Raw genomic sequence first — 26,943 nt, 5'->3', positions numbered from 1 at the left:
AAATAGTTTTAAAATCATGTGTCTGTGTGCACATGTGAGTATGTATATTTACAGAACCAACCGTTGGATGGTAGAGAGAACAAACATCCATTTAAACTGCTAATCCAAACAGGAAAAAGATTAACTTTGCAGTGTGGGAGGGAAGAGGGTGAAATTACACAGGAGAGATGCACGAAACCCATCGTGGCCCTGGCAGCGCCGGCAGGGCCCGGCCGCCCGGGCAGGTGTCAGACCTGGTCCTGCTGCCCTGGAGGGCCAGGCAAGTTTGTCACCATAAGGGAAACCCTTTTGTAAGCGAACTAGGGGAACCACGATTCCACAATGCTTGCATGGATGCAGGATTAGGAAGGAGAAGGATGCTTAAGCAAGGCTTGCCCTGGAGAGGCTTCTGGGATGCTGGGAGGAAACCAGGCATTGATAGACCTATATCTAACTAGTGTTTCTAAAATAATTTGTTTCTGCTCTAGCAGGCTTTTTGATAATATACATCTATGATATGCTCTATCTGAATATTTTCTTAAAAAATGCTGAAGACATTTTCCTATTTGTGAGTTATCTACAAGAGGTCTTCATAATATTATCTTTCTTTCTATGTGTCTAGTCCTAACAAATATCAGAGAAACATGTCAGATGCTACAATTTAAACTTTCATCGTATCTGAAAGTATACATCTCTTTTAAAGTGTATTTTCAACATGAAAAGAGCTAAAATCACAATTATATTCCATTGCGTAATGTGTGTGAAATCAAGACCATTTGCATAGTTTCCAAACTGAAACTTTGGAAAATAGTGATTTCATTAACAGGAAATAGTATTTTACACAAGGGCTCTCCCTTCGCACTTCTATGGCATGGCCTAATACATACTTGAAAGAGTCCACAAGCATTGTCAGTTTCTTCATCTAAAAAGCTAACTTCTGGAAATTTTCAGATTACAATTATTTTATAAATCACAAGCCATTTTCCTTAATCTTACCAATTTTAATGAAGAAAAACCATCAGCATTTCAATGTACAAAAGTCCAATAAAATGTGTTTTTTTTTTTTTTAAATTAGCGAATGGGTAATTAGTGAATTGGGTCAAATTCATTCAATAACAAAAGTCCTCCAATTTCCACTAATAGAAAAAAAAATGTTTTGACTATAGGATAATGACAATCCAGAAATAAATAGCTATAAATACATTCATTGTTCCTATTCCAAAAATAATCACATAGGGAAGACACAAAATTGAAATTAATTGAATCTGTTTCTTTACAATGAGATATGGGCAAGTTATAGCAGAGTGACTCAAGGCAGGAAAAAAACAAGTAGGGAATAAATTGGTCCAGTATTGACATTCATGTAACATACCAGTTAGCATAATTCTGCAGTTAATTCATCCTTAAAATTACACTACTCAGTTGATTTTTTATTTGCTTCATGTATACATAATGAAAGCAGTTTCCTTTGCATCTTTGCTGAGAATAGGTAGAGTACCTTGGAGACACTGTAACAACCCCGTTCAGTATGCATGTGCGTATATATAATTATATACAAATAATCATGCATCCACACACACATTTGTATATCAACACTGCATGTGACGGTTAAATCCATCATCATTCATCATTGGCAGCACTTGTTCCTCTCACTTGGCCTTGATTACGTAACTGTGGGAAAAAAAATACACAATTAAGCATTAACGGTTATTTCAAGCATTAAATTCCAAATAGGCAATTTCACTAATTTCCAAGAAAAATAGGGCAGGGCAGTCAAAATATCACCAGCACTGAGCAATGACATTCCAAAGCAGTGCAAGTTCTGTAAGAAAACTGCAATCTGTGACCAGCCTCCTCATGATCAGACAGCAGCTCCGGTCCTACGAGATCTCCTCAAGGATCAGCAGGACCCTGAATCTGCTGTGACCGGGAGATGCCATCGGTGGTATTGAAACAGTCGCAGTGGAAACACCAGCATTAAAGTTCTGAACACAAATACTTAAAAGTCCAACGCTTGGGCAAACTGCTTCCTGCAGGAGCAGTTTTAACACAGTTTAGTATTTATACATTTCTGTGTGGAAATTCAAAACAATTAACATGCTTTCAAGATGGCAGTCCACAATTTCTCTAAATTAGGTGGCCAAACCTAGACTGAGTGAGCAGCAAACTAACACTCAGTGCCTCTTCTGATTTGCCCCAGAACAGAACTTGCAGAACTTGCCCCAGAGCTCAGTGCCGGCAGGGTGACCATGACCAGGGTGTGCTCTGGGCTTCTGCACTAGGCAAGCACACAGGAGCGGGTACAGGGCCGCTGCACAAGGCGTTCTGCAACCGGACTGAGCGTCTGCGCCGTCTACCACAGTGCCACTTTGTGCTGAAGGTCTCTTGCACACCTGGGCCATAGAGGATCATGCCCGATTTTTTTTCACGTGAAGGTTTTTGAACAGGGGAGAGGAAGGCCCCAAGGTGTTATCTGGATATACATCCATTTAGATGTTTTCTACCACCAACTCCCACCAGCAGAACATTAACAGCTTTGTCCTTTTCATCCAGGGGTTCACTTACACAGTTTGATTTGCCTCAGAACCTACAGAGAACTCCTCTAGACGTCAGCAGCCAATGTGCCTCGAACGGAACCCTTCTTACGCATCTAAACGCAAAATAAAACTGTGAGCTACCGAACGAAGAACCCGTCTTGCTCTTGGTTAGTGACAGAGAAGTAATGAGCTACATGACCTTTCCCCAGCCAGCAACAAAACAGGAACCAGCCCCAGCTGAAGCTGAAGTTTTGTGGAGACTGGATAGACAGCGTTTTTTGGCCATACAGCAGCTGTAAATGATGCTTCTCAGATTTTTAGAAGCGCCTGATGCTCTAGTGCTACACCAGCTTCTTGCAACATGCAGCACAGCATTGCCACTGCTGCCAAGGCACGCGGCAGGCGACGGTGCCTTCCTACCACACTCCAATTAGCGGACGGGTTTTTAATGAGGTGAGGGGCAGGCGCTCCTCATCTCCAGGAATCAGATATATCAACCATCAGGTGAAAGATAACGAAAAACATAATAAAAGAATGTGCTGGGATAGAGAAACTCTGGAAGAACACCTATGAGAATTCAGGGAGTAACGAAAAAGCAACAAAAGCAGAGATCCTTACAGTAAAAATTGACCTGAGATGAAGAACAGGACTGACAAAAGAACTGAAATGTGCACAGAATCTGGAGCATAGTTCAAACCAGGAAGAAGAAAGGATTTTAATGAGAAAGAGAATAGCAACAGAAAGTAATGTGTCATAAGAAAACGCAATGCTGCCAATATTATTAGACACTGGCTTGCATTCTGCATTTTTTTTTTCTTTTTAAGCATCATAAAACTGCATAATGTCAAAAAAAAGCTGAATATTTTTTTCCAAGGCTGAAAACATGAAGATATCCTTGGCATACTAAGTACCTTACCACTGAGCTCTTTCTTTTATGTGGTCCAGGTCATAAAATAAAAGTTTTATGGCTTATTTAGGATTTAATGAAAGTTACTGTTTATCAAAATGGATGAAGTAGTTAGATATAAAATACAAAAACAAATTATTTTGTATAAATTAGTATTCACTTTGTATTTGCAGTGAAAGTTTGCCTCTAGATTGTTATTCTCCAATAATGCACCTCACCACAAAAATCTGGAGACCACATCATTTATAAGTGTTTGTTGATACCACCGTTATAAACACTTGAGGAGAAAAAAAAAAAAAAAACCCACACTAGAACAGTAGGTCCTCACTCCTCTCACATTTCACGATAGGTACAGAAAAACTGTGTTAGTGTTAACACATTGCTGTTATGAAAAAAAAATCCTGATGATAAAGTCTTGCACAACAAACTATTTGAATGAATTATTTGCCTTGCTGTGCAAAACGATAAAATGTTAGAGAAAGATTTGCTCTAAGATCAGCTATCAATGTTATCCAAAACCAAGAGACAGACTCACTTAAGATTCACTTAAGAATTTAATAGAAGTAGCAAACACTTGGCTATCAATATCCTATGTTAGTGATGATGCATAGTGAAATAAATTCAGTTCCTTTTTACTCTTCTCTAGGAGACAATATTTATAAAACAAGCTGTATCACAGGAAACAAAACAATACAGAGCATATCCTGTTTGTGCAAGAAAATAATCCACAACTTGTTTTGCAAAAATGTACAAAAATCAGTTACTTACCAGTGAAAAATGTGACCCATAATTTTCTCTACAGAAGACCAACATCTATAATCCACGCAGACATGAAAGGGAAATTCTCTCATGCTCAACATGTGCCTGTCAAACACTGGGTACTCTCTCCAATATATATCTTGTATTCCCTCCTCACACTGCCACTACTTCTCAGAGAAAGTAGATGAAATTTGTTTCATTTGAAATTAAAAACTACAGGTGTGAAAAGGAGAACCCTTTGGATAAAAGCCAGTTATACAGAGGAAATTGATTACTATTCCTCCTTCACATCCAGCTGTCTCCAAGAATAGGTTCTAGCATAAAGTACAGTAAAAGAAGAATCCCACATGTTTTTTCAGAACACCTGCCATAATCAAAAAAATCCAGAAGCCAAAGAGGGAGTGCAGCGTTTGTGAGAAGGGGTGGACATGATGCTTTTTCCAAATATATTTCAGGAAACTGCCAAAGCAGACAATCCTTTCAGCTTTCCTGCAAAAAAAGCTTGCTTTTACTAGCTCAGAACATGAACCTATCCTCACTCACAGGGGGAAGGAGCACTTCTTCCAAACCCTGGAAACAGGCCCAGTGCTCCGGGCAGTTCCCGAGCACCGCGGCGCACGGAGACCAGGACCTGCGCGTGCCAGGCCTGGCGCACCGGGCACCTCGGAGCACCGCCAGCTCTAGAGCACAAGGCAATCTGTTTAAGGATGTCTGGATGCTGGAATGGCTTAAACCACACAAAACTCAAGTTGTAGCTGAGGGTGCACATTTCTTGACAGAACCAAGACATCAGATAGAAAGTGACAAGCTGAATGGGTTTGGGACATAAAATTGGCATGGCAAAAGAGGTAGGAATTAGAATTGTGACTTTACAGACTGCAGAGAACCTAAAAAGACACCAGGATTTAAATTGAGAGGCTCTAACCAAAAGGTCAAACCTTGGGAGGCAGACTAGAAAAGAAAGCTCCTTGACTAGTCTGTAAGATACCTGCACACCCTGAAGGAAAGAGCAGGGCAAGTGTCCTTCTAGACACGCAGTCCAAAGGCAGATTGGACTACATGCATTTGGTCTTTGCAACCCCCAAAGCATGAAACTTGAGACCATCTTATGCCTGTTAATTTTACCAAATTCAAAGTCTCAATTGTGTTATGATAATCAGGATGAGTGTAACTCCTGTCATGTGACACACACACAAGTTGATTCAAGACATGTTTGAAGAGAAAATAATCAGTTCTAGTGATGATTTGCAACAAAACAGAGCAAGACATATGGTAGAAAAGTGAGATACAGCTCTGAGTTCTAACTCCAAAGTGGTTAAAAAAAAAAAAAAAAAAAAAAACGCACTGAAGGGGACTTTGTGTAAGGGCTATGACAACATACATAAAGAGATGCTCAGCACAAATTCTGCGTTCAGCAACTTCTCATAAGCATCTACCTTCCAGCCGCTTCCAGCTTGACATAACATAGTATGCAGAAGCTTCAAGTGCACGGGTCTGCCCAGGAAAATCACCGCGGCAGTCGCCGTGTTTATCAGCAATGGCCCAGCACATGCAAGGGGACAGATGCTACTCAACCTGCCTCAGTTCCTGGGCAGTCTAAACAGCAGAGCTATGGACACGTGGCATGCAAACATCGTTCTCGGAGCGTTCTTACCGCTTCCAGCTCCTTTTGTGTTTCATCCTCCATTCTCCTAATGTCTTCCATAGTCAGATCAATCCACTTGTCAATCCAACAGAACAGCTGGCGATGAAAGTTGGTAAATATCCTTTTTTCTTGCTTTAAGAAGATAAACAAACATTAGATAACAGATCTACATTTTGCCAGACAGGTGAAGTGATTGCAGTTATTCTATCTGAAGAGGTACAATCTTTAGGCAGGTAGGTGCTCTTTCACAGTGCTACAGTTCAGCTTCTCCACACTCAAAGATCCCAGTCAAAGCTGGGCACTTCTCAAAAATCACCCCAACATTAAAGACAGTCTCCAGTATCTCCTAACGCTTACTTTGCATTCTTTGTATTATGGTTTGTATTTTTTATTACTATCATATTTATTGAAATGTCTAAAGATTAAAGGCAGTTAGCTGTATAATGCACTCAGAGCTAACAGCCCTGGCTACCACAGTAAAAATGGCCTCACGTTAGTTGTCTGTGAGGCAACATCATATGGAACAGCTACTGGAATATCCTGTTTTGGTTAAATCACTGGTCTAGCACATTCTGCCTGGATCCAAGAGAAGGGGCACAATGGTCTAGATTAAACACTCTGCCTACATGGAAGATTATATCCTAAATATTCACTCATGCATTAAAAAAATCACAGTTCGTATTCTGGTAATACCCTGATAATTACATTAAAAAATATATAAACTGCCCAAACTACCACGGATGTCAGTTACATCCTGAAGTGTTAGATTATACCTTATTATAACTCTTGCAAGCATTTGGTTCCAGTAAAATCAAACAAAATTAGCATAAACATGAAGAATATTTCCATAAGAAAACTAGTACTATGACACTAGAAAAACACCAGCACATGTTGTATGCAACCATTCACCTAACAGAAAAGATGATTTAGAGAATTCTCCTTCTGTCACGGGCTGCGGCTGGCACAATCAAGGCTTAAACTTACGCCAGAGAACCATGGCTGCTCCATTTGCTTTTTTAGTTTAAAATTTATTCTAGTACTACCAACAAAATCCCACAAACACAAGACACAAACAAGACACAAACAATTCTAGTTGTTGAAGAAATTGTGACCTCAATTGCAAGCAACAAAAACCCTCATCTTTTCCCCCCTCAAAAAGCCCCATGCCAGAACAGAACCAACCTGCCCCCACCAGCCCCACTCACAACACCCCGCCAGTGAGAAGCACTTACCTTCTGAATGAAGTTTTCAACTTTGTTCTGCAGTCCCCACCATTTAAATTTGATAGTCACCAACTTGTAAGCACACATCTTCGGACAGTCTTCATCAGTTGCTAACTCTTTCTGTTTATGAATAATTGGAAGAAGTTTTTTTTTGAAAAAACAAAGATTTCAGACAAGTGTACTTGATATGTTTATTGGAAATGATCACTCTAATTTTTAGTAAATGGCTGCTCTTTGGAAACACAGTGTACTACGGAATAACAAATATCAAATAACAAATCTATAAGAAATTCCATCCATGATGCAGACATGTGCTATAAATTTAAGTTTTAACATTGCTTTTAATTTCATGATTTACAGAGTCATGCATTTTCTGGGTTTTCTTTGGGACGATGACAGTTACAACAGCTGGCACCAAATTATTTTACATTTTTGGATCTATTGCCAAAACACAACTATAAATTGAGCTGCTACCTCATTACAATGTTGGCAAACACATACAAGGAAAAAAAAAATCAAATCAAACATAATATCTCCCCCTACCCCCATTTCACTTCTTACAGAAGCACAAAATCTCAGGTTATTTAAGTTCTCTTTTGTCCTCACACCACAGAAAGACACAAGCCTGGAGTACTTCCCCCAGGTGCTCCTCCTCATTCCCCTTTCCTATAGGACTGTGATAGAAGTGTAGGGTTTAGGCAGAAGCAGAGGAAATTTCTGAACTAGAATTATATTTCATCTCTGGATCCACAAACAGCAGAACTAAGATTGTATAGACATATATAAACTGTGTATATGTATTACTGAACTCCAACTCAACAGCTACAACAATACACCTATATTGATATACAATAGACATTAATCATAGAATCATAAAGGTTGGAAGGGCCCTCTAGAGATCATCTAGTCCAACCCCTGCACACGCAGGGTCACCTAGAGCACGTGGCACAGGACTGCGTCCAAGCGGGTTTGAAGATCTCCAGAGAAGGAGACTCCACAACCTCTCTGGGCAGCCTGTTCCAGTGCTCCATCACCCCCACTGTTGAGAAATTTTTCCTTAAGTTCCTGTGGGACTTCTGATGCTTCGGTTTCCAGCTGTTTCCTCTAGTTCTGTCAGTGGGCACCAGTGAAAATTAAATAATAACTAGCAATTAACTAACCAGCCCCCATTCACTTAAAAGTTCCAATGCAAGGGAGACATTAAAAAAAACAATAAAAAATTAAGAGACAACTATTAAAAAAAACTGCATTGAACATTCTCAAGCCTCTCAGCACTCTGAGCTAAAGAATCACTGATGCCTGGACGTGTGGCAGCAACTTACAGCACCAAAGCACTGTAGTGGGGAAGTTGTGAACAAAGCCCATGGTATTTTAACACTGTGCTCACCTGCTAATTTTTGAAACGTTCATACTCAACTCTAACTAGAGAGTATTATTAAAGTAAACCTACAGATGGGTCTGGATCTCAACAGCAGCTGCTTCTGTGCAGGCCACTAGCCAGCCGTGCACGCGCCTCAGCACCCGCAAGTCCCAGGAAAGGCAGTGCTTGCTGCCACTACACTGAACACAGCCTGAACACACTTGCTGACTCTCAGAAATCTGCACATTTCCCTTCGGGGAACATCAGCCGCCAGTGACTTATGGAGCATCCTGTACAAGCAGTCGGTGCTTAAGTGCTCGGCTGCGCAGTTGCTGCTGCTGAATCCCCACAGAGCCACCACAGCGCTGCGGTGTCCGCACGATTGCACTGTCACAGGATCAACCTTCATCATCTTGAAAAGACAATGTAAGGAACAGCTATAATAGCCCCAATTAGGTCAGCAGTATACATTGACTGCACCCTCAGGCCCAATTAAGATGAATTAAAGCATGTGGAGCACTCCAAATGGAATTTCACAAATATTTCTTTTGACAATGCAGCTTAAGGGCAGAGATGTGCCAGCTTTAGCAGTCCACACCACTTCTGCTCCACTGATGCACCACACCTCCGTTGTTCATCACAGCTGCCTGCATGGCCACATCACTTCCCAAACCCCCCCAAAGTCCAGCCTGTTGTCTTGTCCATGCAGTACTCAAAGCACTGCACCAGACCTCAGAAAGGCAGGTACAGCACTGAACGCCTGTGTTGGACAAAAGTGTCCCTGCAACAGGAACCTCACTCCACGGAGGGACAAGAGCCATTAAGTCCTTACATTCAAGGTGCCTCAATATTATGACTCTCACTACTCATTGTTTAGTGGGCAAGGGGAAGTAAAATTACACCATAATTTTCAGACCCTGTATTTCCTTTATATTGCTGTAAATGAAATGTTGTATTTAGATTAATGACAAATTGTACGTATTATCAGCCTCAGGATATCAGTTCCTACATTGGGAATTCAAGTAAAGACTATACACAGCTGATCGCTTTGATAAATAGTTATCAGATAAATAAATGTATTTGTAAAATTCAGTTTTATACCAAAACAAACCCAAAGCAGAATTAACCATAGGAACAGGTTGGTACTTCTCAGTGCAGTCATTCATCTGAAAATCCAAGATCAAGTCTTGCCGATAACTGCGCAGAATCACAGAAACTGCCCCAAAGTTTGCAATTAGTCTAAACGATTATCAGTGATAGCTGTGTATTGGACAATGTCTACGGGAACATAGGCTAAAATTAGAGCACCATAAAGATCACTAACTCCTAACAGATGGGAGAAAGAAACAGGCCATTCTTGTCTGTATAACAGACTGGTTTAATTGTAGGAGAGGAGAATTACAATGTACTGTAAAACAAGTCTTGCATGACTTCTAGTGTTTCTGCTTCACTTTCTGAAGGTTTCCACAGATCTCCTCTGCAAAGCAGAGCTGAAGCCACTGATGAAAATTATTTTGTGAAAGAGTATATTCTAACCAGTAACTAGGGACGTAGTCTTGACAACTTGCTTCTATATTCACTCTGGTACACACCAGTGAGTTTTTCTACAAATAAACCCGATGTAGTCAAGTACGTTTTGCTCTGGGCTGCAAATACACAGATGACTTCTGCTCACTGGGTAGGGAAGGACCTGCGTTGTGACAGACACAGGACGTGCTGACAGGCTCTGCCGTGCAGCTTGGGGGTGGCTGGATTCCATTTAGTGCACACTGATCTGCAGCAAACTTGCACCTAGACCGGAGTGCAAAAAGGTTCTGAAATAAGTGGGATGGGAGCTGTTTTAAGGTCCAGGGAACAGATTTTGGTAAAATTTATTTCAAGATAGGATCATCTTTATGTATACAGCAAGTATCTTAGGCTAAACTGTCAGGAGCAGTATTTAGTGTATAGTTACAAAAATTACAAAATTGAAAAACTACCGAAGTGATGTAAGGGTGTCATTCACATATGGATCAGTACTATGTTGCCTACTAAACATCAGCCTTCAAACATGATTTTCCTGTAGCTTAATATGCAAACACAGCCAAGGTTATACTGGGTGTGATTTTAAGTGGTAAGCTTTCACATGATGGTCATATTGATGAGCAATGATGTAAAGTTGTTTATGCAGAAAGAAAGCACTAATGCTGAATAGCTTTTGGAGAATTCAATGTCTCTTTAAAATAGGTGTCTCACACTATCCAGTACTGGTAGTATGAAAATCTAGCACAGTGCATGTTGGTCAGATTCGGCAGGGGGAGAGAAGGGAAGAGAAAAGCAGGTGATGTTAAGCAAGAAGCACGCATCATGCACTTGTAAGAAAATTTATAGTAGAAAAGCTTGGGTAGCTGCAGTCATGATTAACTTTCCATGTTCCTTGATCACTTAGCAGCTCTCTCATAAGTAGGTTCTCTGTGAACACGGGAAAATGACTTGACTCAAAACTTTTATTTTAAGGTAAACCCACCATTTTTAATTCCTAAACCAACCCAGATTATATATCTCAAGCTAAGAATTAACAGCATGGTAGATGCCCCTGTGCATGCACACACACATACGGTGCATTATCTTACAAAAGTAAAATAATTTATTGTGATGAAATGTTGTAGGTTGTGCGCATTATACATATATACCACACAAACAGACTTAGATGCTCAATAGGGCAGAGTAAAGACGGCCTTATATTTGTCACTAAATTCTGCTAGTTTTTGATCATCCTAAATAAGACATACACACAGAGGATCCTTTACTTTGCTCTAAGAAATATACAGTTATAATTATTTCAATATAGGGAAGATTCCAATTACTTTTTTGCATTTTAATTTACCTCCAGCAGACAACAGTCTGATGACTCACAAGGAATTTATCATACCGCATAGGCAACTGTCAATCCTCAGTAAGGATAACATCCATCCCATTTAATTTGTTTAGCTTTCATTGAATGTTTTAAAAACTTTCTGTTCAACTAAATCATTTTATTTGTAATAGTAATATTAAGCAACTTTGTGTACTTACGCAATCAGAATATGCACAGCACCACTAGTCCTACTCTCTAAGGAATTATGAGCATTTTTTTTAAACCAATTAAGACTTTGTAAGGTTGTAAAGTCAGTTCTTGGTACCTTCCAATTTGGCCCCAAAGGTCCTCTCTTGGTCTTAACAGACTGGAATAATGCAGGGTCTTCATCGTCTTTGTAGTCCTATAATATAAGAAAAGAATTGAGAGTCAGAAGAAGTGCATTCAGGATGCCACTGTATGAAGCTTTTCCCCAAGACTAAGTTGATTCATCCAAGTATTCAGAGAGGGGTGGGGGTGGTTGTTAGCCTGTTTTTAAGCTTGGGTTCAATATACCATCACACCAGCTTAATCCACTGCATATCACAAAAGGTGCTTGTTATCTATTTATAGAGCCCCCTTCTATATCAAAATGTTCTTAACCTGGGCACTGTGCAACACTTTAGGGGTCAAGGAAAGCAGTAATAGAGTAACACGTGTGTCAGCATTTCCCGAAGTGCAAGACGTGCCCACTTCAGAGAAAGAAGAGGGGAAAAAAGGGAAGAAGGCGTAAGTAAACTAACTTGTAAAATTAGATACTGCATAATCTCAATCTGTGAGACTGCCAGGCTGAGCACAGGGAGGGCACACGGCAGCAGCCTGGTGGCACCGCAGCAAGCTTTAGAACAGACATCACTGCTTGCCAAGGACACTGGTAGCGAAAACAAAGCTAATACTAGTAAAAGTGAAAGATGACAAATGTTTCCAACATATGGATTAATTTATTGTACCGATGAGGGGTGTTGAAATGATCATTTGATAAAGATACTATTTCAGAGGTTAGGAAAGCACATAAAACTCTGAACTCGGCAACTGATGGCAAGTGGGGGTCATACAATATCTGAAAACACCAGCCTAAGAAAACCATTACATCCATGCAAGCAAGAAAGAACTGCAAAAGTTTAAAGTAATTTAAAGACAGACAAGTACTTTGTGGGTGCTACAGAAAAACCCAAGAAAGTCTCAGAGGAAAATTCCTCATTTAGCAAAGCTTTGTGTCTCATTTTATAAATAAGTCTTAACAAGGACAAAAAAAAAGAACAAGAAGAAAGAGGTATGCCACCAAAAAGCAGCACTTGGCATTTTCCCTACTCCTGCATCATTGGCGGCTCTCGACAACTAACCTGGGCCCAACATCCCCGCTAGACCAGACCTCCTCTTGCTCCTGGAGCTACGGAGAGTTTTGGACACTTCATCCGCAGCACCTGGCCTACAGTCACCCTTTCCCAGGCAGCCACACTGGCCTTCAGGTTTGATGGCAGACTTCTGGATTTTAAGTGAGTAATTTTAGTTTGAATCCAAAGGAAAGACACTTTTCATTTTGATTTTAAACTAGGCAATACATGAAGGAAGTGCTGTCTCAATGATAGCTCCTAGGGGCTTCTAATAGATTTCCACTAGTATGTTCAACATCGGGTTGCTCACCTTGAAAATACAGCCAGTGGTAAAGATCTGAGGTGAGATTAAAGGATGACAAATGATTAACGTGATATAATCATATTTATTAGATAAACTGCTTAGTTCACCATCCAAATGATCAGGAACAACATTATGACAACAATCTAGCTACTTTAGTGTCTGAATAGCTGTCTTCACTATTAACACTTCACTTCAGTTGGACGCCCATCTTGGAGGGCTCTATACAACAGCACCACGTTTCTTGCACGCACTGCTCCACAAGCGAGGCCGCTGGAGCCACAGCCAGTTCAATAACACCCCAATGCAGCCCTGATAAGGAGTTTTCCGAGTCCCTTTTCCACATAACACCTAACGTGGTACCACCCAGCTTCCAGGTCAAGGAATACCCGGCCTGGGATTCTTAGTAGCACACGGATCTTTTGGAAAGGAGTGATTTCTGAAAACCTGTGCGTAAAGGAAACCAAATAGTGCTACGAGACGGCAGTGTTGAGCAGAGCGAGCCCCGAGGCTGTCCCTGAGCTCCAACAGCTCGGTGCAACTCTACGACTCCTTATGGAAGCCACCCCAGAGCATCCTCGGGAGGAGGATGGCACAGCCTGGGCTCTTGCTTTACTACGAGGTCCTCTGCAGAGGATTCTCTACCTCATCAGAGAGAAGAGAGTACCCCAAACACAGCTCATCATGGGATTTAGCATCGAAACTCTGTTGCAGCAATTGCAGCGCTTTGTTTTAATGACTGTCTCAAATTATCTGTAAGTCGTACCTTTATCATGGGCAAAAGACCCAGTTTAACAGTGGATCCTGAAGTGGATACTTCAGGAGTTTTTAGGAAATGAGATTATTTTGAACAAATTTCTGAACCATGAAACAACCTGAATGGCAGTAAGACATGGAAGCACCAAAAGCATGCAAAGACGGAAAGCAGAACATCTCTGTCCTTAGTGGAAAGAAAAAAAAATACAGAAAGATAATACAATATTACAGAGACAGTGAATATTTTAAGCATAACAAATTACTACAGTTTTATAAATCTGAATGGTAAAAAGCTATTTGTTGAAAATAGGCATTGAACAAGCTATTTTTTCCATAACATTAACCTTAATAATTTCATAAAATAATCCAGTCTTATCACTAAATATTTTTATAATGAAATGCACACTTGGCTGGGTGCTTTTATGCAGCACTACCTACTAAATAAATGATAAAAATGCCTCAAGCATAACTGATAGTCTAAGGTTACAGTGAGGACTTGTTCTTCTAAGATGTTTTATTTAGCATCAAGTACCATGATCTATATTTTGAGAGAGATGTCAGTGAACTCGGCTGTATTTTCATCAGGTTAGCATATGTTAACATACTCGTTTTAAAACCCTACAATCAGCAGCTGAATCTGTGTTGGGAAGAGCTCTAGCTCAACCTGCCGTATTGCCTTCAGCACAGTTACTCCTGTAAGAAACCAGTGACTTTTTGGGCTATGATTACCGAACCCTCTCATGAACAATAGGCTGTTTTTCAAAGAACTGAATTTCACCTAACAAACGTCTCCCTGGTGGAAGAACAATCAAGTTTTCACGGAGAAACGCACCTGCCACAAGATGATAAACAGCTACCATTTAGGATTAAACAAACGCGATAAGCAAACCACGTGGAGCTGCAGCGCACAGGTCGCGAGCCGCGGGCCTTGGAGAGGCTCCTGGTGACGCCTGCTCCTGCCCTGAGCGCGCCTGGCAGGGACATCCCTTCCTGTCCCCGCTCCGCCCGGGCGCCGCGGACGCCCCCTTCCCTAGCACCAGCGCCCACCACTGCTCCACCTCAACCAACAAGGCCAGCAAGAGTCGCTAAGATGACAAAGCGCACGTGTATTTAGGAGGGAAAGTCACTTGAAACAGGGCTGCAAGCTTTGCACGAGTTGCAATACCCCTGCTTGTACTACTCACTCCAAAAGACCCCAACCCCTTCCCTTAGGCGCCAGTCCCATTGGCCGGCCCCGCCGCTCGCAGTCCTGCCGCGCGCCCCGGGGCGGCTCCCCAGCACCCGCGGGGAAACGCGCCCACGGCGACGCAGCGCAGCGGCCGAGGGGCCCCGCGCGCAAAGGTCTGCGAGGAAACGGCCCAACGCCCCCGCCTAACTGCGCTACCTTACTTGGAAAGCACCACAGTGCAAAACCGAAGCAAAACATTAATGGAAACAAAGCAACAAAAAACTTCTAAGTCAGCAGGCTTGTTTAAAAGTAGTTAAATAAAGTTTAGAAAACAAGGCTTCAACTCCAACAGAAAGACAGCTTCTACATTCAGCACAATGCACACAGCATGCAAACGGTCTTGCCAAACGGTTAACATGATACATACTTGACAATTCAACCTTTGCACCGTAATCTCCTTCCTGAAAGGATTAAACACAAAACAGGAATACCAACAAGCATCACTATCTCCAGGTGACAGGTTGTTCATCCAAAATCTTCCAAAAAGTCTATATTTAAAATCGTATAATTCACACAAAAACAATAAAAGAACAACAAAAAAGCTGTAACCTACAACACTTTGGATCCTCATACATGTGTATTACAGCATACATAGTGTATACCATACAAGATTATAGATGTGGTGGATGCAAATTTTAAGTACACAGTGGTAAGAGAACTAAAGCAAGGACTCAGTTGATATATGCAATCTTTGCTTTGGCTTTTAAACTCGCTCACACATGCCACTTTGGTATTTAGTCAAATAACATCACAATACAAAGTAATACCCCTGGAGTCCACTAGTCTACAACACCTGAATAATTGGCTATTCCTACCTCTCACTGCACAGGAACACGGTTAAAAAGCGACTGTGCTCTTGTCTTTAGGCAAGCCCAGCTGGAAACACTAGAAATGCATATTATTTACAAGTAAAAAGTTGTAGTGAAAACAAAAATTCAAAGGAAATATACAGAGCATAACATAACTTTCTGTGCTAGCAATCATATACAGAAGCTTTGAACCAAGACATTTCAAAACTCACTTGAACCAGGTTTTGTTAAGGACAGAGGGGCAGAAAAAAGAAAAGTCTAGATTAAAGTCTAGATGGACAAGAGACTATTGTAAGAACTTGTCTCAATACATAAAGCCTTCAGCATGCAAGGAAGGAGACTGGACTAAAGCCAGAGCACAAATAAACAACAGCTCTTTGCAGAGTTTAAGGAAAATATCTATGCAGCAAGAGCCTAACTCCTGACAGCAACAAGTCCTTCTTAGGAAGAAAAGAAGTCAACTACTGGAACAAGCAGAACAGCTAAAAAATTCTGCAGCCCTTTTGAAAGCAGAACAAGCAAAACATGACTTTGCAGCAAAGTAGCAATACGGAGTTAAAAAGCATTTCACAGAAATACACAAATACTGTTTCACAGGCACTTTCTGAAAAAAAAAAAACAGCATCCTGTGCATGAATGCAACAACCCTACATAGTTACTTTTTAGCAAGCTTTAATAGCAAATTAGAGAGATTAAGAACCCAAATTATTTATAAAGACCAAGAACCATGTATGATAAACCAACGATCATAACAAACCCTCAGTCTAGGTGCTATTAGACCTTTTTTGGCTGAGTGAGAAAGCTACCGCAGCCCTCCAATGCAGACTAAAATTTAGGCCAAGACCCCTCAATTTGTCGGGAATAACATCATAGAGATGACAGCACCTCTTCTCACTACAGACCTGCTAGAGCAGCACGTGTTGCTGAGAGCTCATGGTTCATTCTCCCAGGAACTTTAAAACTTGAAAGCATTTATACAGCCCAGAACGTTTTCAAGAAAGCTTTTAACCAACTCTTGAAATGACATAAGTCTGGTCTCTTATCTGCAGGGTCACAACAAAACCTTCTTCAGTGATATAGAACTGACTGGGCAGGCACACAGTTTCTGACTTCCCTATTCAATACTGCATTAAATCTTTAACCGGGAGAATGCGGATACCAGTGTTGTTTAGCAGACACTACGCAATGTCAACTATGGAAAAACACACAAACAAAAAACCCTACAAACCAGTACGTTTCACTCACATGACCCAAAGTAAATATCTCCAGATCAGCACAAGATTCTAAGTCTCATAACTGAAATACTACTTGCCACCTCCTGATGTGCAAGTAAAGCATCCATACATTCCAGGGGGGTTGGATATATGTTACCTTTCTCTTCATAAAGGACAGTTCCTGAAGAGCCTTACAGCTAAAGGACTGCAATCAGGTGAACTACCACCTGACCTCACCTTTGAAAGAATGCAGAAGCTCAGAAGAAATTAAGATCAGTCTTGATAAATTAGCATGGAAATAAAACTGCAATCCCATTCTTCGTACTAGAAGTTAGTCTCCATGGAAGAGAATTTTTTTTTTTTAGGCAGTCTGGAAGAAAAGTAGGTACCCAGGACTGCATGAAAAGAGCCATAGTCAGGGGACCAAAAAAAGAGGAAACAGTAGAAATAAGCTCAATTAATAGACACATACGTAGTTCTATGGAATGTGCAGTTGAAGTTTTGTACTTAAACCTGAAAATTATAGGGCACTACAGAAGAAATAAAGCAAAATTTAAAGTGTATACAAGTTCTTCCATTTTCCAAGTCAGTAAATAACATCCCCAACATGAAGAAATCCTGTTCTGTTAGGAGGTTGAAGTCTGGGAGAAAGTAAAAGGCCTATCCACCGCCCACCTGAGCAAACACTGAATCCTGTGCATCTTTATTCCAAAGTAGCTAAAGGCTGAACAGTTCATCCGTTCAAGTTCAGTGATTCAGATGAGCCTTTTAGGATACAAATATCCTTCACGGCAAAGTGTAAGAAACACACTGGGTCAAAAAGCCAGGTCTGCAGCAGTCAGATTTTTGTTTTTTGTTTTGGAGGGACACACATCTCTGGATACTGGCACATGAGAGAACACAAGACCAGGGACACATGCACTCAGTGACCTTCAGGAAATGCTCCAAACATAAGAAAATACTGTCATTTAGATGTATAGATTCAGATCGAGACAGTGCTTTAAGGCAACACCACAGGATCCACAAAGCCATGGATCACACGAGTTTTAGAGGTCACTGGGCTTTCCTCAGCAGCAGCTTTATAAAGAGAATAAACATTTCAGACCCATAAACACTGCAGCACTCTTAAATACACAGTAATTTGTATTCCAGGCTGTAAACACTTAAGGCAGTTTGGTAGTAGAGTTTAACAAGACTTGAAAAACAACTATAAAGATAGCATCACACGATCCAAAGTCATCCAGTTACCATCCAGCAGCGAAGCCTCAGGAGCGGCCCCTGCATCCACATCCCTGCTTCATCAGGGCACCAAAAGGAAACAGCTTCACTGTTTCACTGCGCGTAAACACAGAGCTGGAGTTCGCCAGTTTAAAAGGAATAGGGTTTTCTCTCTAACTGAAATATTCTTGATTTATTTTTAAAAGGGCTAAAAGGTATAAAGTGATCCTTTTGCTAATATAGAATGTACTACATGTGCTAGGCAGGATGTTTCGAGACCACCAGCAGTAACATGCTTGGTAATACTAAGATTCTGGGCTAGTAAAATGGACTTTTTTAGACATCTATCATATCATAATTTGAGTCTTAACACAGTCTCAAATGAGACATCTAATCTCCCCAATGCACAGAAATAACTACAAACCTGATATCAATTTCTTTGCTTTCATTATGCTTATTTTCTTTCAAATGGCTTCCAAAAATGTAGCCTCTTGTGATGTTAATTGACTGTTCACTTCTGCTTATTCTTTAGAAATTTTTCCTTTCCTAGGGAGTGACTGTTATATACAAATCACATAAAGCTACTTATATTATATGCTGGAGATGATTAAGAGAGGCCAGGGTTAAACTTATACCTAAAGAAGGTCGCAGATGCTGGCCAAATTATTTCTATATGTTTTTAAATGAGCACGAGCTAGCATGTGCATGCCATTAGTATCTTCAAGACATTCACTATCTTTATATTCATGCTAATTATAATTCTGAGGCTAAAGTACTGCCACACTACAATGGCTTGGCAAAGGTTCATTCACTGAATACAAAGATAAATCTTGAGCATATGAAAATTTTTATCAAAATTGCTGGATCTTTTAAACATATCTCCATCCTTTCCATTCCATTTTTTTCTCTGTAACACTGCTTTCCAAGAGAGTGCATTAGGGCAAAGCAATGACTGAGAGAATAAGTGTATAAGTAAAACTTCCCTTTGACAGAACTGAGGATTCCTTTTCCCAGCCAGCAATATCCCCAGTTATTTACAATGATAATTGCAAAAATAAAACAAAAACAAACGACAAAAAAACCCAGATATTAAAAGATACTGGACAAATAAGTGATTTTGGATACTACGCAACAGAGTGAAGTAGTGATCATTCTAAGATCACTGAATAAAGAGGAAGAAATTATAGGGAAAGAACCTCTGCGCAATCACAATATATGGAACACTGCTAATGCTTTCCTAGAGGAAATTTACTGTCTGAAAGGCATAAACCAAGCATGTGGATTAGGGCAATTCTATTACTGTGATGTATCTGAACTTCCAAACCCTCAACCTAACAAAGTCCATTATGTAAACTTCATAAAGAAGCTAAGTTACCTTAGCATAAACTGAAAGTCTCTCTTTTTTTTTTTACTGCTTAATAGTCTGAGAGAGAGAGAGAGAGAGAAATAAAGGCTAGAAACTGCAAATTTTCGTAACTGATTTGAGGGATTCACAGAGAAATTCTGCAGTCCAATAAAATCTTAACTGTCTAGAAAAGGTGACAAAAAAGTGGAGTGAAAAGGATGTCAACAGGCAGTCAGTTATCTATGTTGGCATAGATACTTTTTGTTTACTAAAGAACCAAAAAGACATTGAAAAATGAGTATCCGGGAAACAGCTAAGAACATTCAAATTATATGGTAAAAATTAGCCGTAACTGCTCCTCTACATGGCTGGGCTCTAATGTGATTTTGAATTTGAAAATATCCATTGCAGCTAAAAGATAGGTGGTGATAGGAGTTGTTAGAAGAGGAACATAGGAACATCTGCAATGATTAAGGCACTGGTTTAAACAATTTCACACTCATATGATACTCCATATGGGTCTAAGATTATACTGAAGATATAAAAATGGATAATATCCTGAAAATATTACCATGGACTTCCACACACATATGGAGTAGCTTCCATATGAAGGAGGACTGAAAGGTATGAACTTTCACCTTGGAAAGATAAGATAAAGAGGAGGTGTGTGGGGGGAAGGAAAGATAAAACTGTAAGATAAATGGTGCAAAAAGTGTAAATACTTTTACATCCCAACCCATAACACTAATTAAACTATCAGGTAGGCAAAAGGGAAGAACTTCTCCACATCAGCTAGCACACTAGAGAAATCATGATGTCAAAAAGGTAAAGAGTATAAATGGATTAAAAAAAAAAAAAAAAAAGGATTACATGTGGTCATGGGCACATACATAGCAAAACAATGCAACAAGCCAGATGTAACCACTGGCTCAGGGAGTCCTTCAGAGATAGACTGATCTTCCCACAGACTAAGCATCTCCCAACTTCTAGCATTCTAGATCCCAGTAGCTGAGCAGTTACTTACTCCTGGTTCTACTTGAGTTCTATCTGCAATGTCAATATGGACAACTTCAACGCTCTTCCACGTGTTTGGATCCAAATTGTGCACCTGTGAAGGAGAAAGGAATGATCTTTACAACATCATCTTATCAAAGTGGATGCAGTGTGTTTGCATGTCACAATTTTTTTTCTGGACTTCAGAGACTGCTGCCTGAAAACCTCCCCTTTCTCCTTGCAACGTCTTTAAAAGAAATATACTCTAAAGTTGCAGTTTAGTTCATTCACAAACCAATTTTAAACTAGCAGATTCATTAAACCTCCATCCATTTTGGACTCAAGCAACACAGATTTAAGACTAAGACGTATTCTTCTGTCATATTCATCATAGCTAGTGACATCAAACACCAGTTAAAAACACGACCCATTCAGTAACCAGACAAGCTTTTTGATTTAGAAACAAGCCTGCACAAATTCTGCAGCACAGATATAGCAGTTTTCAATAACTTGACTAAATCTAGTTAGCTCCTTGAATCATAGGCCAATCACATTTTGAAGCTGGCTACAGAACTCACGTTTTCTGATGTCCCCAAATCTGGTTTATGCCAGGTCTCAATTTTTATGAAGAAGTCATCTTTCATGTATTCATTCTGTAAGAATTAAAATCAAGCGATTATTCCCTCTCTGCTTAACTTTTAGATAAACAGTGAGTACACATACACATATATATATATACTAAAAAAACAGTCACAAATAAGCCTTGACTAGCAACATTTTTCTATTTAAAAGCTAAAAAGCAGTTTCCTTCTTTTGCGTAGAAATAGGCACTGCGAAATAACTTGTGTCTAAATCTGAGATATCAGCTATAGCACTAAGCAGTATTTTAAAAACACAGTCATATTTAAGAAACACAACTCTAAACACGCGTTCATAAAAATAGAAATAAGAATACTTTCTTATTTGGCATCCCCCTTTCTCAACTCCAAAATTCTTTATGTTCAAGTTTTCAAATTATTAGTAATACAATAAAGCCAAAACCACTGGAGATGTATTTCCATAAAACTTTTAATAGAGACTGTATTCAGAGAGGCAGAATTATAGCTAATGAGCATTACATGTTATTCTATAGCATGATGAAGATCATAAAGCTCCAACCACCTTTGAACTGTATGTGTAGAGAGTAACACAGAAGAACACTTCTAACCTCAGAAGTGAGAAAGTAAACACCAGTGCGCAAGTGCATCATGAGGAGTCAGGCTAAGCACAGCTCACCGACTGATTCATAGCTCCTTATGTTGCGTCCGTGTGGTGGCTATCTAAATCATGTGTGAAAGTGAGTAGATAAAGGAATTTAGCATTAAACTGATGAGCATCCTTAAACAGCTTAATGTCTTCATGAGCTCCTTGCCAGGTGTATTCAAAAAATCCTAACTGTAACAATCCACCTAGGCTTTGGACTAACCCATTTTAAAGCCAGGCAGGATTTCACTGTACAGAAGTAGGACTTTGGAAATGTAAAGATTGATTTTATTTCACTACTCTTCCCAATTCAAGATTCTGTCAAAACCTCTGATTTGGCTTTTCTTTGCATTATGTCACACTAGGACATACATTCTGCAGCTGTACTGCTAAGTAAAGACACAAAAAAGATGCAGCAAATGAAAGCTTTTTTTCCTGACAAGTTACAGTTGTTTCTAATTATTGCCAAGTAGCAGACCAACACAGTAACAGGGAGCTCCATGCCAGAAATTGTGGCAAGGCATATGTAAAAGCTTGAAGCTTGCTGGAGTCAGAGAGTCAACTGTAACAGCAATAACAGATTCAAAATGTTTTTCAAAAACAGCAACAACAACAAAGGACTGGTAGTAATTCAAATACTCACTGTCACAACTGGTCAATGGAATCACATGTAATGAAATGGAAACACAAAAAGATTATTAGATATGATATTTTTTTGACAAGTCTTGCATAAAGTATACTTCATATGATAAGAAACATTGAAAAATAGTCTAATAGCATTTGTGTCCATCAAGTCAACAAAATTCTGTGGAATACAATTTGCTAGTCTTAACTTCAGAAGTTTAGAAGTTCATGACACAATACTTCAAAATATTCAGCAAACCAAAGCAGAACTCTTAGAACGTATGCAATTAAATGTATCAAAGCATTCACAATATTCTAACAGACCATGAGGCATTAAACAACTTCCTTTTAAGCAGTCTCCGTTCTGTATTTGGAGAAACAGTCAACTCTTCACTCTTATTTTGACAACACTGCACAATAAGGCTACACGTGAACCAGTAAACTGGTTCACTGAGGTTGCTCTTCTGAAGCAGATATTTTCAGAATAGGAGAGCTCACAAAAGCAACATTAAAAATTGGAAAAATATTTACCCCTTCATGGCTTCTTTTTTTAACCACTTTCATCTAAAACCATTGGAGAGCACCTCTTAATAGAGCAGTGGAAATACAGTATTTGATGCAGGACATGCTTACTTGTTCTACAGTATGGATATGCATTCCAAGCCTTCTCATGAAACACCAAGGAGCCTTCTGGAGCAATCATCCTTACAAACCCAGGAACCTTACTGTGAAAAACAAACATCATTCACATTTGTTAATTTTTTTGCCAACAGAAGATCCTCACTGATTTTCTTTTTTTCATTCTAATAAGACACACGCATTTTACTCAAGGTTTTTTAAAAATATGATGCACGAGTAACGTACAGTTAAATATGTAGGAACTCCAGCAGTGTTCCTGTTCCCAAAGTAATTAAAAGAAAATTAGAGACTGTAATCACAAAGCAATTAAGAGCAAGCTAGAAATCATTCTGGAAGCTCTATGAACACAATGGGAGATGTGCTATCTACACCTTCTTTCCTCAAGCGTACTGAAGATGACTGTCTCCCCAAATAATACAGGCTTTATCAGCACTGCATAAGACACAACTTCAAAAAATATCCTCCCTCTTACCCATTCTTGCTCACAAAATGAATTTCCCCACTACCTTATAAGAACTAGTGTGATGTCCTAAAGAAGTGTACGCAAAAAATATCCAGGCAATAACAACTCCTTATGTATCAGACTGAATAAAGAATTTGTTGCTTTATAGTGCAAGAGCCATTCTCCCTTCGCCCACCCTTCTATATCAACATTAAAGTCTTTCAAGACTATCCTGCAAAGTACCTGGGACACTAACCTAGCATTTTGGTGACATGCTAATAATTCAGACTATTCCTACTCAGACACACATCTCTCTGCCCATTCACTCAATAGACATTTTACATATTACTGCATTACTCCATCCCACATATTTAAAAATCCACTGTATTTCACCTGTTCTCCACTCATGGGAGCATTCACACACAATTCACCAAGTTACAGAGTGGTAGAAAGAAGACAAGTAGGTACCTCAGGATGGTAAAGGATGCCTCACTGTTCCCCCCTCACTGTTAAACATTTCCTGGTCAAAACCAACCCAACATAACATGGATCAACACTTTTCTCACCTCTTTAAATGATAGATTTTGTGGGTATATTGTCCCTTTTCGTCATCCTTTTCATAAGGCTCATTTTTTAAGACTTGAATTCCTTCACCACCTCCTGTTTCATTTTTACTAGCTTCTGCCACAGAATAAAGTTGACCGACTTGATACTGAAAGGTTAAGAGAGGCAAAATTTCACCACTAAAATTAGACAAAACATTCAACATGCACAGAATTAACATTTTCCCAATGAAAATTTGGTAGTGAATAAAGATGATTAGGAAAGAAAAATAACATTCTATAAAGAGTATTTAGTAAACTATGACAAAATCTGTCAAAATTTATTTGTGGTTTGCCAGAACCAGAATTGTACACTACCTGTTTCATATTAACACAGCACAATAAAAACCAAACTGTAGTAGAAAGGAGGTGTAACATTTTCTCTCAGAAATATATTTGGACATCTGAGAGGGGCTTGCAGTTAAATGATTTTCTGTACGATTTAGATTTTTGGTTTCAGATCTCGGATGATGGTTCCTACCATCTTGAAGTCACTCAGTGTCTCGATCAGCAGGAAAGTGCTGCTGCAGTGCAGAGCAGCACAATTCTCCCTTATTTATCACAGCCCACAGAGCGTCCCACAAACAGCTACGGATTCTTGCCCTGAAGGCACTGAGCCCTCTGAAATTCACTGATGTACAAGAGCTTCGTTCTGCCTGGCCGGTGGGTTACCCGTGTGGGACAGGGACGGCCACACGGTGCAGGGAAGAGCTGGATCCAGGCTAGTCACATGTAGGACAGACACTAACATCTGCCTATCACCCCCCAACACAAGCAGGTAGGATGAGGACGCACCTCTTGCACTGAGCACGGTAAAACCACTCGGCTGAAAGAGGAAAAGAGCAAAATCAATAAAATTAAACAACAATCAGGTTTCATCTGTTCTGGCATCTGGATCTATAGATACCAACTCTAATAAAGGAAACGCTAAAATCAGATAACTCAATTTTTCTTTGTATAAATACCTTACACAGTAAAGTTGCATGGATGTGAAGTAACAAACCCAAGTAAAATCCCATGCAAGATGTTTTACAAATGGGGAAAGAAAATGGGATTAATAATGTTAGAAGCAGCAGCAGAAGAGCCATAAAACCTAGGACTTACTCCGAGTTCTGCCATAACTTTGCATTAAACCGTTTAAACTTTAAGGCCTTAGCTTTTTTCCTCTTTTCTTAGAAAGAGCCCTGTGCATACAGTTTGAAAAAGGACAAACACACAGGCCCTCGGAGCCTACAAATGAACGCTGGCAATTACTGCAGTCATCAATCACCCAGCAGAACAACCAGAGCTCAATCCACATTGAGGCGGCAGAAGCAGGTACATTTAGGCACAATGCAACAACCTGCACAGCTACCAACAGTGTCAGCAGATGCAAACGTTAATGTTCCACAGTAAAAGTGTACTTAGACACGTAAGTTTAGCTTCAACTTGCATAATAGAATAGACAAAGACAATGCACACAAATTATTATTGTTGCAAAACACCTTTAAAAAAATTACAGTTAACACCCAACTGTGAACAGGTTCCATTAAAATAATATTAAGCCTTCTGAATTCATTTTTCTTTTCAATACAAGAATCACTTAGTTTTATGAGGAACAAACTGCTGCTTTTAGTTGATGTTTAACTCCTCTACTGAAGAAAGTGATCATTAAGATTCAATGTTTCTACATATCACTGAAATATCTACATATTTCTATATACATAGACAAACTAAACTTATATAGAAGCTTAGCTTGTCCACTGACTTAGAGAGGAGAAACGCTATAGTCCATTTTCAGCTCATTCAGATGTTGCTGCCCTCAGCACTTCGGGGGATGGCAGGTTTAAATAAAGGGTTTTTATTTCAGTCCCCCCCGGAAAGGTTCTGCACACCCTGGCAGCCCCACAGCAGAACGGGCCGCCCGCTCCACGTCACCCAGCGTGTCCCGGTGGCTCCGAAATCCACAGCCCAGAGTCCCCAACTCTCACCGGGTAAAAGTTTTTACTGTAATGCATCTATGTCTCCATGGAACAAGTTTACTTAAAATTACCAGAAATCTTTAGTGAGAAGCTGAAAAAAAATCTGACATCTCAAATGTGAAATCATGGCAAGTCTCGGGCCAAATACAGAGCTTGCAAAAAACACAGAAAGGGCAAAAAGCGACAAACGTCGCTCCCACAGCTAGCCCTGCTACGCGGCGCTCTCCCCGACCCGAACCCCGCGCTGCTTTGAGAGCTGCCCGGTTTGTGAAGCTCCCGCGCGGGGCGGGACGACGGGAACGAGCCGCCCGCGCGAGCTCGGGGCGGAGGCGGGAGGGCTCCGCAGGGCAGAGGCCGTGGGGCCGCGCCGCTCGGGGCGGCTCCCGCCGCGCGGGTCCAACCCGGCCCCGCCGAGCGGCCTCGTCCCGCCCCAGGCCCCGCTCCCGCCGCCGCTGGGCCCGGCCGAGGGGCAGCGGTGCTGCCGGGCACCTCGGGACACATCCCGGGGCGCCGGGCTGCGGCGCCGCGACGAGCGGCCACGGACACGCCCGGCCCAGCCCGGCCCGGCCCGAGAGAGCCGGGGCGCAGGGCCGGGCGGCAGTCCCGAACGCCCGCGCGGCCGGGCCGGGCCGAGCCGAGCCGGGCTGAGCCGAGCCAGGCTGGGCTGGGCTGGGCCGGGCCGGACAGATGGGGGCTTCAGGCTCAGGGGTCCCGGTGCCGGTGCCACCGGCCGCACTCACAACTCCTTGATGAGCACCATCTTCCCCGCGCAGCGCCGCACTGCGCACGCGCCGCCACCGCCTGCCCAGCCGCCACCGCGCGCTTCCGGCACCGGCGGCCGCGCCCCCGCGGGGCCGCCTCGCCCAATCGCGCGGCGCCGTGAGCCGCACGTCACCCGCCGCTCCCGGCGGCCACGCAGCGCGCGGGGCTCCCGCCGCGGCCAATGGGAG

The 26,943-nt window shown here is 41.0% G+C and overlaps 1 protein-coding gene across 2 annotated transcripts; it reads right to left on the bottom strand.

Annotated features, from left to right (window-relative positions):
- Window positions 1-430: 430 nt before the first annotated feature.
- On the bottom strand, window positions 431-26,814 carry PITPNB (phosphatidylinositol transfer protein beta). Of its 2 annotated transcripts, XM_088525045.1 has the most exons (11): window positions 26,734-26,814; window positions 24,828-24,858; window positions 23,997-24,142; window positions 22,975-23,074; window positions 21,062-21,136; window positions 20,515-20,598; window positions 11,572-11,649; window positions 7,060-7,170; window positions 5,837-5,959; window positions 2,545-2,629; window positions 431-1,650 (listed from the first exon to the last, which is right to left on the bottom strand). In XM_088525045.1, the coding sequence occupies exons 1-10, from the start codon at window positions 26,751-26,753 to the stop codon at window positions 2,582-2,584; spliced, it is 816 nt and encodes a 271-aa protein (XP_088381171.1). In that variant the 5' UTR covers window positions 26,754-26,814; the 3' UTR covers window positions 431-1,650; window positions 2,545-2,581. The 2 variants fall into 2 exon arrangements, with proteins under 2 accessions (XP_088381171.1, XP_088381170.1); XM_088525044.1 differs by lacking the exon at window positions 2,545-2,629.
- Window positions 26,815-26,943: the final 129 nt, after the last annotated feature.

This window comes from Tinamus guttatus, unplaced genomic scaffold, assembly GCF_059628265.1.
Source record: "Tinamus guttatus ecotype Peru unplaced genomic scaffold, ASM5962826v1 Tinamus_guttatus_pri_ptg000223l, whole genome shotgun sequence".
Taxonomy (NCBI): domain Eukaryota; kingdom Metazoa; phylum Chordata; class Aves; order Tinamiformes; family Tinamidae; genus Tinamus; species Tinamus guttatus.
This window is presented reverse-complemented; position numbering and strand designations above follow the sequence as displayed.